General features: G+C 34.9%; 1 protein-coding gene across 2 annotated transcripts in view; it reads right to left on the reverse strand.

Annotated features, from left to right (window-relative positions):
* Nucleotides 1–10332: 10332 nt before the first annotated feature.
* Nucleotides 10333–19509, reverse strand: part of LOC145287808 (uncharacterized) — a 213837-nt gene continuing 204660 nt past the window's right edge. For both annotated transcript variants that reach the window (XM_080135657.1, XM_080135656.1), the window contains exons 10-11: nt 14691–14829; nt 10333–11464 (exon numbers count right to left, since the gene is read on the reverse strand). In XM_080135657.1, the coding sequence (XP_079991783.1) occupies nt 10510–11464; nt 14691–14829 (1094 nt within the window). In that variant the 3' untranslated portion in view covers nt 10333–10509. The remainder of the gene's footprint in view (nt 11465–14690; nt 14830–19509) is intronic.

Raw genomic sequence — 19509 nt, forward strand, 5'->3', positions numbered from 1 at the left:
TAAATAACACCGTAAGGCGGGGGGGTGAATACCGCAACCAGGGGCTGGAAATACATCGTATTGGACATCGTAGCCTGTAAAAAACGTATCTTAGGGGCCACCGTATTCCGGGGTTCTACTGAATATATGAACTGTGTATCTGTCTCAAGAGACAAGGAATAATCATTTTAAGAGTGACTGCGCGTGTAACTGTGAAGCAAGGACTGCGCTAACCACAACCGCACTTTTGAATGGGCACTGCCTGATTCCAGTAGCAAATAGAATCTACGACGACTGGAAACAATGCCGAGATAAGTGGATCTAGCGAATATAGTATAGGGATTTCCATCTAATCGCTGTTTTGATACCTCATTCTATTCCTTTGTTTGGAGACAACTTGAATGTCTACTAGTCACTGTTCCTGAGTGCCAAAGTTCTCTCCGAACAGGCCAAATCGGCATAAAGATACTTCCCTCTAGAAGTAAATCCTGACTAAATATTCATCTATTTCAAAGAGACAAGATTCTGTCGAGCTGATTGTCGAGGACGTATCATCGCCTTGGTATGCAAACGCATATTGATTCCTTCCGTCAGCAAGATGAACCGGAAACAGTGGCGTGTGTATCCAGCGTTGGTTGGACACAATCTTTCCCCACGACGATGCTCCAACACATGTCTAACATATCAAACTGTAAAAATCCAGTCTCATCTACGCAGAGCCTTTTGCGCATTCATTGGAGCGTCTTACAAAGAAATATCGACCAATTTTTGAGATTGTCTGTTTTGACTTCCGGATCTGCTCCGCTGACGGGATGATAACGACACGCAGGATATTGTTCCTTCTAATTAATGGAAGTCAAAAAGAGCAGAGAATCTTGACTACAACCGAAGCATTATTAAAAACAAAATGCTGTTCTGGTTTATATTATATTAATATAATAGCCGGGGGAGGGGCGCTCGGATTTGCCAAGTCGTAAAATACGCTTAAATATGATATTTTAATTTGTCCAGATTTCGTATATATTATTATAGAGTTGGCATTTCAAAAAAAAAAAAAAAACCATTGTGGTACCATCAGCTAGAATCGAAACTGAAAGCAAAACTGTAGACTTCCAAGCTGGTGACGTTACCACTGTACCAAAGTGACAGGTATATGAACTGATAAAAATTAAAAATAAATTAAGATGAACGTATCAAATGTATAAGTATTGTTTCAATTTTGACCCATTTTTTTATCACTTACATTATTTTTAGCAGCTAAAGACCCATTTTTTATCACTTACATTATTTTTAGCAGCTAAAGACCCATTTTTTATCACTTACATTTTTTTTAGCAGCTAAAGACCCATAAAAGAACGGACCATAAAAAACATCCAATCATTCGAGGCCTCTAACGCCGCTCGGCGACTTTTAGTTTCGGAAGAGATAGAGTTTGAAAATATAGAGATGGACATAGTGAGTTTTATAAATTAGATTTAGATCCTTTTTTGAATTAATATTAGTGGCCTGGCGAATTAAAAAAAATACATATAATTTTTCATGAACTTCAAACATGTGGCGATCTCTGGTCTATACCTTACGACCACAACTTATGTAATAAGCGAAAATCGAAGAATCAATCATTGTAATATATAATATCTAAGACAACATTTAAATCAGTATTGGATTCCGTCGCTGAACAATCAGTTTTTTTTTATTGTTAATTTCACAGTCTCTCTGACATTTCCACACCTCAAATTAAAAACGATGGTTTCCATGGTGATATTTCCTGCTTCCGTGTACGCCAATGGATACTTAAATGTTTTCTTTTTCAACCTATCCTGCGCTTCTCTATAGGAAACTTCTCAGCCTAACATCTACAGGCAAAATAAACGTGAACAAATACATTGAAGGCATTGCCAAAGCTTCTGCAAAACAAAGTGGACCTCCTGTACCATATAACCCGAAAGGGTATATGGCCCGAATGTTTATTGCTATTAACAAAAGTTAGCTCGGTACACGAATTGTGCTGGGCCTTTCCGATCACGGAACGCCCAAAAAGTTCGGCGGTTATTTTGGTCACCCAGAACAACTCTCAGGCCAAAATCAAAAATGCAGTATCTGTTCTTCAGATGCTACGTTTCTATTTCTTGTTCTCAATCAATGGATAGAAATCCTTTACGACTGAACAATTTTTTTTTTATTTTTGCTCCTATTCCACCACGTTAAAAAAAACAACCCTGGTGACTAACTGTCCCGTGGGGAGGCATTGTAAGTAGGAACTCTCACAGCACGGTAGCGTTGCCTGGAGAATAGATTTGATGAGTTTTCCTGGTTATTCCACTGTAATAAGAACAATTCGCTAATCCAGAGAGACAGGGCGGCCCACGCTTGGGGGTTTGTTGTTTTTGATCCGTTGGCTACAACCCTCTCTCTGGCATCGAGGTAAGTACTCCTCTCCTGATAAATGGTTCCTGAAAAATAACTAAAGTTAACCGTCCGGTCTGGTAGCAATGCAAACTCCTTCGCAGGAGCAATAAGTAAAAACTCCAATCGTTGTTTTTCTTTTTGTAAAAATTATATTCAGAGAAACTTTATAACTACAACGTTCTAATAAAATACCACAGTACAAAGATAAAATTATAGGCACATGAAATTAATCACTTCAGAGTCCACAGTCAACACATATCTGCGCTTGGTACTCATATAATATCACTGTACAAATTAATTGTATAGGCAGTGGAAACGAAATCACTTCAGAGTTCACAGTTCAACAGGTGTCGTATCATCTGCGACTGAGAGCGCTTTCACCTGGAGAACGGTCATCCATAATTCCGGATTCAAGTTTCATATATCGTAAATGTCACCATAATTACGTGAATCCGACTTTTTTTTTCTGTGTGTGACGGACAATCAACAGAGGTAGAGGTGGACGGGAATGTTTCAGTAATCTTATCAGTGGATTTTTTCTCTATTCTCTGCTTCGTTTATGCAAAAATACGATATGTGGCGAAAACGCGTTTCAGCTTGCAAGCGAGAGATTAACAGAATCTCAAAGTCGACGTAATTTAGACGCGGTCAGAGGCTTTTTGGAAACTTCCTTCAAGTGCACTCAACTCTTAACTGACTAAAGACACCGCTCGTGCACAAGTTTATATACAGGGTGTCCGTAAAGTTACTATACAGTCGTACAAGTTACTATACAGACACCCTGTAATATATTAACAGTACAATAAATTTGCGCTCTTCCAAAGTTAGCTTGCGTGGCATGCTTGATTAACTAAACCTGTAAAAAAAAAAAAATATTAACTATTAATACAAATATAACACAATAAAACAATAAGACTGTATAGTAACTTTACGGACACCCTGTATTTAGGGTGTGGACGGAGAGTAAAACTTCCTTAATCCCAACCGGGCAATACGAGATCACCAGGACACATGCTCCTCTCTTCTAATTAGCTTCTTACGTGCCTACGCATCGAAGTAAATCTCCACCGAATTTGTTCCCACGTCGGATATCCTTGGGAGTTGACCATCGGGTCAGATACTGCGGGTTTGTATTACTGTACACATAGATTCGAAAAAGTTGTCAAAAAACAAATATATAACAAATAAATGTTATCAAAGGCAAGATAAGTTACTTTTCTGCCAAACTGGATATATTTTTGTGTTTTTATTCAATGTAACATTATTATATGTAACATTCAGCTCGAAAAACATAGTGTTTACCGATGTATTCGAAAATTCAAGATGGCGTCTCACACCCTCTTTAACACCGTAAGTTTGGAAAAAGGTGTTATAAATAAAAAACTATACAAATGACTTAAAAACCCGCCGAATATATGTCAACCCATGTCACGGTAACATATATTGAGCGAGTTTTTAACAGTATTTTATCCGTTTTTTTTTTTTTTATTTATAACATCTTTTCCCACACTTACCGTGTTAAAGAGAGAATCAGACGCCATCTTGAATGTTCCAATACATCGGTAAACACTGTATGTTTTTCTAGCTGAATAAACATGTTGCATTGAATAAAAACACGAAAAATATATCCAGTTTGGTAGAAAAGTAATTTATCTTGCCTTTGATAACATTTATTTGTTATATATTTTTTTGACAACTTTTTCGAATCTATGTGTACAGTAATACAAACCCGATACTGCTTCCCAAGTTTAGCCAAAACAACCTTTCATACTATTCTCTCTAAATCAATTGTTTTTTTTTTTTTCGCAAGACAATATTACTATTAAGATATTATCAATTCCAAATCCGCCAACTGGAGCCACCCCTCCTCGGCCTGACTGCATCATCGACCAGATAAATTGAGTAAGCAAGACAAGCGACTATTGCCCGGGATTTTTAACATAATAAAAGCTCTAGTTTAACTATTATAACCGTTGGGTCACATTTTGCTAGAAAATTACTCACACCCGAGAGTATCCAAAGTAACCATTTGTCCATGCATTAAGTATTGTTGCAAAATCTGGGCAGCTACCACTGTTTTCTATCCTTAAACAAATTTAAAAAAAAAAACAGAAAAAAAGCGTCGCAAACCTACTACTACTTCTACTAATAATAATAATACTAATAATAACAATAATAATAGGTCTCGTACTATCGGCAAAATTCTAACCATTGTCTCATCGCTGCAATGCCGCATCTTTGTGCCTTGTTTACAAGCATTTTATAGACTGATGAACTAGCACGTGTGCTCCCTCATCGTACATACCCCCCGATTAATCTGGCGAGCAGCAAAAAAAAAAAAAAAAAAAAAAAAATCCACCCTTTTACGGATGCCGGAAAATTTTCCATTCTTATAGTTTCTTACCTCAGACTGATAGATTTTGGAATTCCCTCTGTTTCCGGGCTTTCTTTAGAATGGGACAGACATTTTTAAAATTGTCCTAGTCAAAAAGAATTTCCTCTGAGGACAGAACCGATACTTTTTTGTTTTAATTCCAATTCCCTCCAAATAGAGCACATTGCCACTGAGCCATCGTGGGTAAATTGGAGACCAGATTTGTAAGAACATTCTTGATAGGGAGTTTTTAACGAGATACTTGTTAGCGTTACAGTTACATTTCTGTTAGCGTTACAGTTACATTTCTGTTAGCGTTACAGTTACATTCCTGTTAGCGTTACAGTTACATTCCTGTTAGCGTCACACTTACATTCCTGTTAGCGTCACACTTACATTCCTGTTAACGTGACAGTTACATTTCTGGTTGAATCGTGGAAGCAGGAGGCAAGAAGGGCATTCCAAAAACAAGCGATTCGAGAAAAGAATCTATAAGATAAGAAGGTCGTCCGACATTTGGATAACTTCTAGTGTTCTAGCTTGAGGGCCAAGGCTGAGTTCGCAGTCTTGTTGCGGACGATAAGGAAATGTTAAAAGAATAAAAATTTGAAAATAAGAAAATATAGATCAAGGAAGCCATATTTGATAGCGATGGCAAGTGCTCGACTGAGCTCCAATCTATGGTCCCTCCTCGCCAATCTTTCACAAGAAAGTTGAAAACACTTTCAATAATTCCTCCCACTCTTTATCTGTGCGTAAACCTAAACGTAGATTCCATGAACAAAGTTTCTTTCTTAGAACTGCACGTCTATGGAATTGTCTTCCGTTTTTTTTTCTTTCTAGCTGACTACAATATGGTTGTCTTCAAGTCCAACGTAAACAAGTTCTTGAGGAGTCGTTCCACTTAAGTTAACAAATTTACCGAATTTCCATTACTAACGAATACTATATTGTCCAGTTCACTACAGTACAGTTTTTAATCCTCATCTTCGAGTGACATCTGGGCCTGAGATAAGTGGTGATGCCTTTGTTAAAAAAAAAAAAAAAAAAAAAAGAATATTTGAAAATTTACAAAACGAATAACGCGTTCAACGCCGTTCAAAGATGAAATTAAAAATTGTATAGCGTCTCGATGGTTTTCTTATAATAAAAACAGAATCATTTTGTGATATTTTATTTCGATGAGTAATGGCTTATGCCTGCGTGATACGGTGTAAAAAGTGATTGTTTGCTTTTAGGTGTATATACTAGGGTTGGATCAAATACAATTGTATTTGTATTTCAATTGTATTTAAATACAATTTTAATGTAATTGTATTTGTATTTTAACATCACAAGAAAAAGTAATTTGTATTATGGCATTTAGGAAAATAGTATTTTGTATTTGTATTTATATTTGAGAGAGAGAGAGAGAGAGAAAGAGAGAGAGAGAGAGAGAGAGAGAGAAACTTTAAGAGCTCTAATGATAATAAAATTCAATGAGGACATGATATAGAATATAATGTAATGTCAAATTTGGAAGGAAATATTTCTTTTCTTTTTTTTTGCATATTTTCAGATTTCTTTATTACTTTGAAAAAAAAAGTACTTATATTTGTTTTTGTTTAAATCAGTTATTGTATTTTTATTTGTATTTTGAGATTGAGGAATAAAAGTATTTGTATTTGTATTTTTAGACTTGGGAATAAAAGTATTTGTATTTTTAGACTTAGGAATAAAAGTATTTGTATTTCTGGTAACCTAAACGAAAGTATTTGTATTTCAATTGTTAAAAGTCAGTATTTGATCCAACCCTAGTGCCCCAGTAGTTGCTGCCCCTGATAGTAGCCCCCCTACACCAAAGTGGCAATTTGTATTTTTAGACTTAGGAATAAAAGTATTTGTATTTCTGGTAACCTAAACGAAAGTATTTTTATTTGCATTTCAATTGTTAAAAGTCAGTATTTGATCCAACCCTAGTTGAAAGGCAGAATAACTGCAGTAGAGGTTTGGTGAATAAGTGACGTATGAAGACGTAGTAAAAAAAAAAAAAAAAAATAAGAGTCTCAAACCTAACAGGTCACGCATCATCAAACAAACTCAAACACCTGTCCCATCACCGCAATGTTGCATCCTTGTGTTTCTTTAAATTTAAATCGATTGTGCTCTGATGACGTCATAACAATTGTACCCCCCACCCCACCCACGACGACAAAATCGACAAGCAACAAAATGTTACCCCTTTTTTTGCTGTAGAAAATCCCAGATACCGGAAAGCCGTCTACTCTTCTGCCGCTTTAAACTACTGGAGCTTTGAATTTCCTTTCTGTCTTTTGCTTCTCTCACTGTAATAACACGCTGAAACTTAAATGTAATCCGAATAGACATGTCGCTGCCCAACTCCCTACATAATGCCTCGGCAGACCTGGTAGAAGTTCCTTACATTCAAGGGGCAATAGGTCTTGTTTGGCCCGAATAAAAAGAAAACACGCACAAAAAAAAAAAAAAAAAAAAAAAAAAATTGCCGATAGGCTGCAGTGATACTGCCGGTAGAAACAATATAACTAACAAATATTTTTCGGACTACTGTTCTCACCTTGGGTGTTTTTTTCACAACGTTCCAGCCGATGTAACCTTCGACCATCTTCAGATCTATCTTGTCGAACGTTGGAATATTTGTCAAATTCGTGAATCTGAACGGAATTTTGAACGGAATCTTTTATTTAATCCATAAGCATAGCATGCTCTCATTCGTCGGCCACAACCGGGTAAACGTCTTTAGTGAATCACAATCGTATTCTTTGTAGCGCTTGTACTGATCGTTATCGTGGTGATTAAAATACTTGATAAAATTCAGTTATAAGTGGTACTCTTCTGGAGTTTATCGGTTCGATCCTCGGCACTATTAATACAATTTCGAATAGCTTAGGACTTCTACCCGGTCATGGCTGAAGAACTGAGAGCATGCTGCCACCGTGGGTTAAATATAGGGTTCCCTTCGAAATTCCGTGTAAATTCCCGAACTTGACAGAAAGATTTTCGAGTTATACAAGACACATTTTAAGAAGATCGGAGGTTACATCGACCGAAACGTTATGTGAATTACACTTAAGATGAGAACTGTAGTCCGAATAATCCAAATGATACGAAGTATATTGGACTAGGTGGGTGAGACTTTGAGGCAAAAAGATGGAGAACAAATCAAAGATGTAGGAGGGAATACAGGGTGTTTTTTTTAGGGGCGGCGAACTTTAAATCGAGAACTGTTTTCTTTAATTGCAGATTTGGAAGTTATCGGTTATTTTAAATTCAGCTTGGTTTAGCACTTCATCATGAAGAGACTGACACCAGAGCAGAGTTTGCAAATTGTGTAAATTTATTTTCAAAATCATTTTGAAATATATAATGTACGAATAATTTTACAAACGGATCTACCAACTGGGCACCTCGTTAGCGCGAGTTAACCCTGTCAGATTATTTTCGTTGGGTATATGTCTCATGTCTACGCTGGTAAACCAGACACGATAGACTACTTGGAAAAGCGCATTCGATACACGCTTGCCGGAATACAGCATAATATAATGCATAGAGTTTGTGAAAATTGGACCTCTAGATTATCTTATATACGAACCAACCGTGGGGCCATATACCCGAAATTTTATTTAAATTATCAAATTTTATTTAAATTATCAATGCCAAAAATTAATATTCGGTATAAATCATATTTGTACCATGAAAATATTTTTCTGTCTTATTTTAATTCGTCGCCTCTAAAAAAAGAAACAAAAAACTACCCTTTACATACCAACAATAATAACAAGAAAAACAACAACAAAACACATTATAATATCACATTACTAGTATTTATATATTTATACTGGGCGTACTTGTAAAGAACCGTGGGTGGCCGGGGTTGTCTTGCACCGTGTCACACTCCCCCACCCCATGGCCACCCCCGGCCAGAGTTTCATTCATTTTATATCCCACCCACCCAAACTCGATAACAGTTGACAGTAAAAAAAAAAAAAAAAATTATATAATTTGTTAGCTTGCTTGTTTGTTTCGTTTTCATTGGTTGTTTTATCGATGACGTTTCATTAGTCTATTGGCTAGTAATTCCGGAGATTGGTGATATATGTGTGCGTGTGTGTATGAGTATGTGTGTGTGTGTGTGTGTGTGTGTGTGTGTGTGTGTGTGTGGTTATCTATGTTATCATCATATCGTATGGACCCCGAAGATTCTATTGTTGGCATTAGTTCCCCCCCCCATATTTTTCTAGTCAAAATTCTTCCGAGAGAGACATCAGGAACATACGGGAGAGGAACACATGAAGGTAGCCAACATCATAAGTGAGAGCGGTTTGTGGAACGAACTGGATTAGAGCTTCGTACACTCAGATCGTCAGCCCGTGTCGTTAACCACTTGACCACCGTTATGTATCGTCTTATTTAATTTTATATCGATCATTATTTTTATTATTATTATTATTTGTCGTCGTCGTCGTAGTAGTAGTAGTAGTAGTAGTATGTAATACTAATAGTAGTAGTGGTAGTAGTAGTATTGTTTATCCTTTTATAATCATTACTGTTTTGTTGGTTTTTATTTTGTTTTCTAGTTTTTTTTTAAATCTAAGTTCATTTAGTTAATTATTTTATTTATTTAATTTTTTTTTTTCTGTCAACTGTTAGTGTCCACTTGAATGGCTTCTATAATCCCAGTTTATTTAAAAGGAAAAAAAAAGTCAATACTGGGACAAACTGTACGTGCGTGTATCGTCAGACACGTGTTCGTGCCCTCCGATGCAGGCGCACGCAGGCATACAAACATACATACCCACGAACGTACTTACACACATACATAAACATACGCAGACAATTCACCTTTGAAATGTTGTTTGGCCTATTTTTTTTTTGTTTTGTTTGTTTCACAGTGCACACAAGTAAATGTTTGCACACACATTGTTTTATATATATATATATATATATATATATATATATATATATACATACACGTGTGTGTTTGGTTCTGTGTGTGTGTGTGTGTGTGTGTGTGTGTGTGTGTGCTAAGGAGAGGAGATTGATCACTGTTTGTTTCGTAACTATATACAAATGCACACTTGTAGTGTTCCGATATACAGACAGATATTTTGTTTTGACTATGGCGGATTATTGTCCACATCGTAATGTCAGTAAACGCCATTTATTTTTTGTTTATTCGAACAAACGAAAGCCAAATCCTGTGAGTCTGTCTTTCAGTAAAGTACAGTTTGTTTGTTTGTTAATCTTTTCTTCAATGTTCAACTCGGTTATTTTAACACGACTCCTCCGTGTTTACAATGCGACATTCTTTTTATTTTGTAGTCGCGTAATAGTTTTATCTTGTGTCTCTCTGCTTTCATATTGCAGATTATTGGAACCTTTCTTTTTTTTACATTTATATAAATTTACTTTTTTTTTTAATCCTTATTCTTTCTTTCTAGTTTTTTTTTCTTACATTCTTTCAATGTTTTACGAGATGAAATAACTTTTTTAAATGTTTATTTCCGCCAAAAATCCAAACATCGACTTCCGTTAATATCATCCAGTCCCTTTTCCTTTCCTCTTTTATATATATTTTCTTCCTACTTCACGCTTCATCACAATAATCATTATCTTAATTTCTTTCTGTAGATATCATTCCCAATCTATAGTCTGGCGACTCCCACCATTTATCTAAATCCCTTTCATTTTTGTATTTAAAAAATCGTTAATTACTTGTCCAGTTTTTGTCACCGATCGATCACCACCGACGATTCTGTGGAAATGGTGTTCTGTTTAGTATATTCCAAATTGTCTGTATAAGAAGGGGGCGGGTCATTGGTTAACTTCCGTTGACCCTTAACCCCGTGATCGTTGACCCCCCTAGCCTGGTCAATCCCGAATGTCTGAAAGCCATCTTCCGATATGCTTCCCACTTTTATTGTGAAATGTCCATTGTGACGCACCGATGTGGCCGTGCTGCAGGAAGTCGCGGTTTCCGTCGATTTAGTGCCGGGAAATACATTGTCCATCGTTGGACGCTTTTTCTTGGCTGCCTTTGTTGGTCCGCCAGCCGACTTCCCATTAAAAGGTAGCGCTGGGACGGACGTTTCGGCCACAGCCTCCTGGCAATGGTCAGTAGCGTCGTGTAACTTTGTCGAGTTGGAATCCTTCGGGGTAGAATCCGTCCTTTGTACAATATGTGTAGACGAAGGACTATTTTCTTTGGTGGGCAACGAGGACACATTAGAGGTCACCTCGAAATAACTAGGTTTTATTTCGAGTGCATCCGGGGCTTCCTCGTCGGATAAAATGTTGGGGGTGAGAGGGATCAAGGTCTCCAACGCCCCATCATGTCCATTAGTTGTTTTATGATATTCATCTATGTCTTTTGATTTGCTGATGCAAACGTTAATATCCGTGTTTGTTAGCAGGTTACTATGTGATGACGGTTGTCCGGGGTTACTCCGGCGCCTGGCTGAACCTGGCGAAATGATGCTTACATAGTCGTCAACCTCTATCAGTTCAACGAAGTCACTTTGCTCGGCTTTGATTCTCGACATCGTCGACTGCAAACAGATGAGACCTTGGGTCTCGTTCATGAAATCGTCGATTTTGATGGTAGAAATTTTCGCCTGACAAACTTCGCGGATTTTGTCGACCTTCTCGCCTTTATTTTGAGCAATATCCAAGACGGACAAATATCTACAAAAAAAAAAAAAAAAAAAAAAAAAAAAAAATGATAAAAGTTAGTAATAAAACAAAATGGAATAACGTAGGCCACTTATTTATTTTGTACTTTAGGTTGAAAAAGTAAGGAGCATAACTCTTCAATTTATATTTAGATATATTTATATATTTATAACATTTATATATATTTATAATATATATATATATTTATAATATTTATATATTTATAATATATATATATATATTTATAATATATATATATTTATAATATATATATATATATTTATAATATATATATATTTATAATATTTATATATATATTTATATATTTATAATATTTATATATATATTTATATATTTATAATATTTATATATATATTTATATATTTATAATATTTATATATATATTTATATATTTATAATATTTATATATATATTTATATATTTATAATATTTATATATATATTTATATATTTATAATATTTATATATATATTTATATATTTATAATATTTATATATATATTTATATATTTATATATTTATTATATTTAGATATATTTATATATTTATTATATTTAGATATATTTATATATTTATTATATTTAGATATATTTATATATTTATTATATTTAGATATATTTATATATTTATTATATTTAGATATATTTATAATATTTATTATATTTAGATATATTTATAATATTTATATATATTTATATATTTATAAATTTATAATATTTATATATTTATAATAGATAGATATATGTAAGACAAGTAGGCCGCCCGGCATTGCCCGGTCGTAAATACGCTTAAATATATTTTGAGTAATGCAGATTTATTATATTATTATTGGACCCAATATATTGTAATAATTCCAAAAATAAATAAATAAATAAAAATAACTTGTGCGCCACCATATAGAATCGCAACCAAAACGTTTAGCTTACGATATACTTTTTTCTTTTGACATTAATGACTGAACTATGAAAACATGTTTATTGAAAAGCTAAAAAATAAAACATGAACCAATAGCTATTACGTTACGCATGCATATTCGTAATGTCGTCGTTCGACCTTCACCTGGCAAATTTCATTTTAATTTTCGTACTATTGCGCCGATTTTCCCCGGCTAAAACCCAAATATAAAGTTTTGCATAGGTTCGAATACCCTATATATTAAGTTTCATGTATGTAGACCAAAAACTGACAGGAGTTTGGTAGGCAAACTTTTTTAAACAAAAATACATGCGCATACATAAATATACATGGAAAGAGTTTTGTGTTTACTATAAGTTTTTTTTTACGCAAATATTACGCAAGTATAAATCATGTAGAATATCTGCATGAATATAATTACACGTAATAGTTAACTAAAAATGATCATCCCATAAGAAAACAGGAAAAAATGATTCTGAATGAATTAAAATGAATGTTTAAAAGAATATGCAAATTAGCTTGATGTTTTGCTAGTGAATGCAATTTTAATACCCATATATAACATAGTTGTATTTTCTTTTTAAATAAATAGGAAAAAGGGGTTTAATATGAATATCAATATACAAAAAAAAAAAAACAACAACAAATAAATGGAATTTAAATAAAACAATTTATAGGCTTATAGATAATTTAACAGAGACTTCTTTTGAACACGCAAGTGTTATTTACTAAAAGAAAGATTTTTAAAAAATTGTTTGAGAAAAAAAAAAGTGAGAAACATTTTTCCTGGTCTAGTTAAGTTTAAATATTATAACCGTTTTTCTTTTTTTTTTTTTTTTTTTGCACTACGATAATAAAAAAAATAACTAACGAAAAAAAAAAAAAAAAAAAAAAAAAAAAAAAAGTAAAATCTAAGGTTTTTTCTTATGCAGTCAAATTTCGCTTCTATGACGCTCTCCGTATTATACCACTTTTGCTCCGTTCCGATAAAATTCAATACCAACACAAGCCGAGCATATGGGGTCCCCCTCCTCGAGTGAACAATCTGAGAGCAATTTTACCTCTATAATGCCTCCTATAGCGGCAACCAGAGTTATCCCGAAAAATCCGTTCTGGTCAAAATTTACTTTCACCCTGACTAATGTTTGTTCAAAAATAAATCAAATGAGTGGTTATTAAGAAAAATGCGAACAAACGAACGGTAGTGAATTGCTGGGTTCAATCCCTCCTTTGTCGGGAGATCAATAAATTTCCCGCGCCACTCCATAATATCACCATTATCGTGTTTTCGAATTGAATTGTTTTCAATTTTTTTATTTATTCATTTTTCAGATTTAGTCCACAGGTGTTTTTATTTAGGACAAAAGGCAATTTTTACAAACTCTTGTCACGACGAGTCGTATAGTAGCGAAATTTTACTATGTTGGTTGGTTGTTTTTGTTTTTCGGCATATCAACCCTTTTCAAGTTATTTAATGCCGAATCCAGTATTTTGAAGAAAATGTTTTTAATAGAATATTTTTTTTTCAAGCCAGTTTCTATTTAATCCATAATCCTAACTCCGGGTCAGAGTGGACCTGGGAGCAATGGCAATTAAAAGGTGGCTCCACACTCCCCAAAGCCCTCTAGCTGGGCCCTCACCATCGGATTTAGTTTAAGGTCTTATCCAGGACCTTGACTGTATGTATGCGTGGAATTATACTCTATCAAAATAGGAGGTAATGCCAGGGAGAAAGGTTTTATAACTTGTTGAGAAAAATAAAAAAAGACAGAAAAAAAGCAAAAGAAGAAAAAGAGGAAAAAAGGGGAAGAAAAAGAAAAGGGAAAGTAAAAGAAAAGGGAAAGTAAAAGAAAAGGGAAAGTAAAAGAAACGGGGAAGTAAAAGAAACGGGGAAGTAAAAGAAAAGGGAAAGTAAAAGAAACGGGGAAGTAAAAGAAAAGGGGAACTAAAAGAAAAAAAGAGGAAGAAAACGGGGAAGAAAAAGGAAAGAAAAAGAAAACGGGGGGGGGGAGAAAGAATGAAGAAAAAAGAAAAAGTGAAGAAAAAGAAAAAAAGGAAAAGTGGAAGGAAAAGACGAAGAAAACGGGAAAGAAAAAGAGAAAGAAGAAGAGGAAGAAAAAGAAAAAACGGAAGACAAAAGAAAAAAGGAAAGAAAAAGAGAAAGAAAAAGAAGAGGAAGAAAAAAGGAAAAGGGGAGAAAAAAGAAAAGGGGAAGAAAAGGGAAAAGAGGAAGAAAAGAAAATAGGGAAAAAAAAAGAAAAAAAGAAAAAAATAAGAAAAGAACAAGAAAAAAAAATGACTTACTTCTTATCGATATTTGACTGAAGGGAGAACGCTGGCAGTGGGCAATCATCGAAGACAAAATCTTCGGTATCAGATTCGTCGGTTTCAGGATCGGAGGGTACGTCATGGAAAATAGGATTACCACTTTTGGCATCGGTTTCTATAAAGAGAAACAATCAAATATTTAAAGACGTTTTAACCACACTCAGACAACAATATTAAATACACACAAACACACACACTAGCAGGCTGCCTGGCGTTGCCCGGTCGTAAAAAAAAAAAAAAAAAAAAAAAAAAAAAAAAAAAAAAACATATTTTAATTAATGCAGATTTCTTATTTATCATAAACAGAAATACCGTAGGTATTAAGCGTAACATTAAATTCTTTAAAAAAAATTAAATAAAAAAAATGGGAAGAAACTTAGACATGTGCATGTTTATTTCTAAACAGTTATTTCTTGTGAGTAAAAAAAAAATACTCGAGCTGAGATCGAAACCAAAACCTAAAGACAGCGAGTTAAGTACGATAGCCATTAGACCAGCTTGCCTTGTTCTTGAAATGAAAGTTTTCAAACCTTGTGAAACAATTGACAAACAGATAAAAATCCGATGCATACCTCCCAAGTACCTCCCTTTAGCAGCCTTTTTTTTTTTCGAATGTAAACCGATAAAAAAAAATTCCATGTCAGAATACTCTATACATGAAATTTTACACCTGTAGATTAAAAATTCCTTGAGTATATAGGTTGAGAAGTGTCCTCACACACACACACACACATACACACACACACACATTCGCATTTTTATAGAGATGCGCGCGCGCGTGTGTGCGTGTGTTCGTATTTATGTAGCAAGTCGTTAAATATACAGTTTAAGACTACGGAATTTTCGCGTGTTATAATTGTTTTAATAACTTTCTCGACATGGCGAACACGTTTTCGGATCACCGGTGGTATGTGGTGTAGTATGACTTCTCTTGCCAAAACATGATGAAAAAAAAAAAAAATGCTACGCTGTGCGTACCACGCCATGGCATGGAAATTTCCAAGTTGGTATCTCAGGATGCGTTTAATCTACTGGATAAAATATACTCTCATCCCTCCATCGCGGCCGTAGTTGAGATTGAACTCACTACACGAGTTTATAATGTAATTCAAATTTTGTTGGTAGCTGAATACTTGATGCTTCACCAGGGTTATCAAGTGTACTTTTTATCGTGACGCCATTACTAGATGGAGTGGCTGCCACGGATTAAGAGAGTCCCATCTACCCTCGATAAAATGGTAGATCGCGCCAGTTTTTCAACCGGGTGTTTTATCCCGCGGTACATACGACTCGCCTTCCTAAATGGTCACCCATCTGATACTGGTCAGGCTCAATGTTGCTTGACTTCGGTGATCTGGCGAGAACCGGTGTGTCAACGTGATTGTGCCGAAATGTACTCTCGGTCTTTGTAAAAACATGAACTAGGAGGAGGAAAACTCTGATGTAAAAACTGAGTTGTGCCATCTGATCTGTCTTGTAGCAGCATTACACCGACTGAGATTAGCAGTTGTAACAAAATGTGTGGTTGGTTCTGCAGAAACGTTACCATCTTTAGTTGTATCTTGTAAAACACGGGAGCCTTTCTATTTGACTCTGGAATCTGTACGAAATTTCAAATGGAATCTTGTATTTGATTCTTTCTATTTGACTCTGGAATCTGTACGAAATTTCAACTGGAATCTTGTATTTGATTCCCGGGCGTAGCATGCTCTCATTCCATCAGTTATGGTTGGTTAAAAGTTTTAAGTAATTCGCAGTTGTGTTCTTAGCATCATCCGCATTGACGATTGAAACTTCAGCCTCCAGGAGAACATAACTAAAAACTTGTTCTATCTTCAGTGCGAGCGATGATTAAAAATACAACCGTAAACTACTTTGGACTTCTACCCGGTCATTAGTAACGCAACGAGGGGATGATACTCCTGTCCGTGAAAGTTTCCTTCAAAATTCTGTGTAGAATCAAGAGTTCGATAGAATAATTCTTAAAGTTCAAAAAGCGATGAACCTGAAGAAGGCCCGAGGTTACATTGACCGAGACATTGAGAAAATAACACTCAACTTGAGAATATTATACATTATGGTATTTATTGGGGGGGGGGGATATTTCAAGATGAGTGAGTGAGTATGTATGTATGTATGTATGTATGTATGTTTTTATTTATTTTTTTATTTATTTACTGATTGTTGTTTAAAGTTGTTGTGTCATCAAAATAGATAAACAAACAAAATTACTCATCTCAAAGCATTCCAATAATAAAACAAGCGAAGCATGCATGGTCCCCCGTGAGTGAACAGTGAACGAGGCATAAAAAATGACTAAATTCAGCATTTGCCCTCCCCTCCTCCATTTAGCCTCAAAAGTCACCAGGGGGACGTCAAATCCTGGTGAAAATGAACAAACGGCACAGTTTTAGGTCTTAACATATGTAAATTTGAGTTATGCACCATGCAAAAATAGAAATGACTAAGTCCATCATTTGCCCCCCCCCCCCCATTTAGCCCCAAAAGTCCGCTAGGCCTTAACATATTTAAATTTGAGTTCAGTACCATGCAAAACTTCTAAATAGACATACACAGAAAATTTTGGACAAATATGATAAAATAGTCCCAAAAATGGAGTGTTTTTATTAGCCCTAAGAGAGCCCCTGGGACACACCCAAGAGTTATCGAAAGTTTTATAAAAATCCAAAACTTTTTTTTTTTTTTTTTTTTTTAATAAGCACAAAGTGGCAATTTTAGCCATTTTAGCCTGAAAAGCACCTCCCGGGGGGGGGGGGCAACCGGAGTTTTCCAGGAAAATCCGTTTTTTTTAAATTTTTTTCTTTTTCTTTTTTTTTTTTTTTTTTTTTTTTTTTTTTACTCAGGTTTAATGTTTGCGCAAAATTTCAAAAAAATTCCAAGGCGTAGTTATTGAGAAAAGTGTGGACAGACGAACGGACGAACGGACAAGGATGAATTTACAGATCCACCCTCCTTTTCTCGGAGGGACCAAAAAAAAATAAATAAAAATAATATAATACCATTTTGTACGGACCCGACGATGGCAGACCAGATAAAAACGAAAACTTGGATTTAGAAGACCAAAAACCCCAACCTTTATTTCCCTTCAGGGCCCGTGACGCAGTAGATAAAGACATTCAATCTCTACGGTCCCGGATGAGCAATGTCTAAAGATGGCGGTTTCAATCCTACCCAAAGTAAGCCAGAGGATTAGCGGGCCAAAATGTGGCGAGGCAACAATTATGGAAGACAGTAATTACTGAGAATACAATTAAGAGACTCAGCATTTCTATTCCGTCGCGGTTAACCACCTAAAAGAAAACCGGAGGAATAGTTGGCCGAAGCATGGAGAAACAACAAGACCAGCCATGAAGATGCGGATAATAGTTCGCAAATAAATATATGAGAGTATTAGTCCGAATCGTATGAGATCAGACGCAATATCTTTGCAAATAGTAGCGAAGTTTTAGTTCCTGGCAGACACCAAGTCTTTATTTTAATAAGATAGATGAAACGTATTATCGGGATTGATAATGGGATCGATATTAAACGAAAGGATTTAGAAGCAATTTTTTTCGTCGGCTTAACTCAAAATTGAAAATTCAAATGCGCACGAATTGCAAAAAACATTCAGCCATCTTGTGTATAAACACGATCTTAGACAGTTTTATCCTGGGTGACGTCAGGAAATGACCAGAGAGAGAGAGAGAGAGAGTGAAAGAGAGTGAAAAAGGCGGCGTGAACAAGTGAGAAACTTCGTGTGAGAACGAGTGAGGAGAACGAGAGGGGGGGGGGCTGAAAGAGGAGGAGGTCGGCTTCGTATTTGTTTTGATACCGTAGGAGAGACTAACCTAGTTTTCACGGTATAAAGAGAACTTGTGTGTTGGATTCTGTTTTGAATATAATAAAGACAGTGACGAATTTATCCTTCTACTGAAGATAAACAACTACTTCGTATGCTACATTATATATATATATACACACACACACATTATATATATATATATATTTATATATATATATATATTAGTTGTTTGTTTTTGTTTGCGGTACTTTTTGAATGAATTCAATTATTTATACTAAAGAGCAGTTTTACCTAAATGCGAGTTGGGAATAAGTTTCCAATTTGGTACCCCCAAATCGAGAGCGGCATATGTACTGTTTTTAAAATATAGATTCAGCAACTCCGATAAGTCGTAGATGACGAAACACGTGTCAGTGGAAAATTATATTTAAAAAAAAACAATATATATATATATATATACACACACACACAGTAATGAAAATATGTAGCACTATACAATATTGGTGACCCGTAATCCTAAGGTAACGTTCAGTCTGTGTATATTTATAAAATAATGAACTACTACTAATAATAACAGCAAAAAAAAAAAAAAAAAATGATAATCATAATTATAACAATAAATAAACAAACACACACACACACACACACACACACACACACACACACACACACACACACACACACACACACACACACACACATATATATATATATATATATATATAACACTCTAGTTATTCGTATTATTTGGATTCATCAGACTACTGTTCTCATCTTGAGTATGATTTTCAGTTTCGGTGGGCCTAACCTTCGACCTTCTTCAAGTGTATCGTGTTGGACTCGGGAATATTTCTGTCGAAACAATAATTTGTAATAAATAGTGATATTTACGATTGGAAATAAAACTAGGTTTAAGGCTCCTAAAATTCGTACTGGAATTGTCTGCAAGGACCTGTGGCACAGTGGTTAGAGTATTTGGAAAAAATCAAT

The sequence above is a fragment of the Euprymna scolopes genome, chromosome 11, assembly GCF_053919585.1.
Source record: "Euprymna scolopes isolate OS-2025 chromosome 11, ASM5391958v1, whole genome shotgun sequence".
NCBI classification, from domain to species: domain Eukaryota; kingdom Metazoa; phylum Mollusca; class Cephalopoda; order Sepiida; family Sepiolidae; genus Euprymna; species Euprymna scolopes.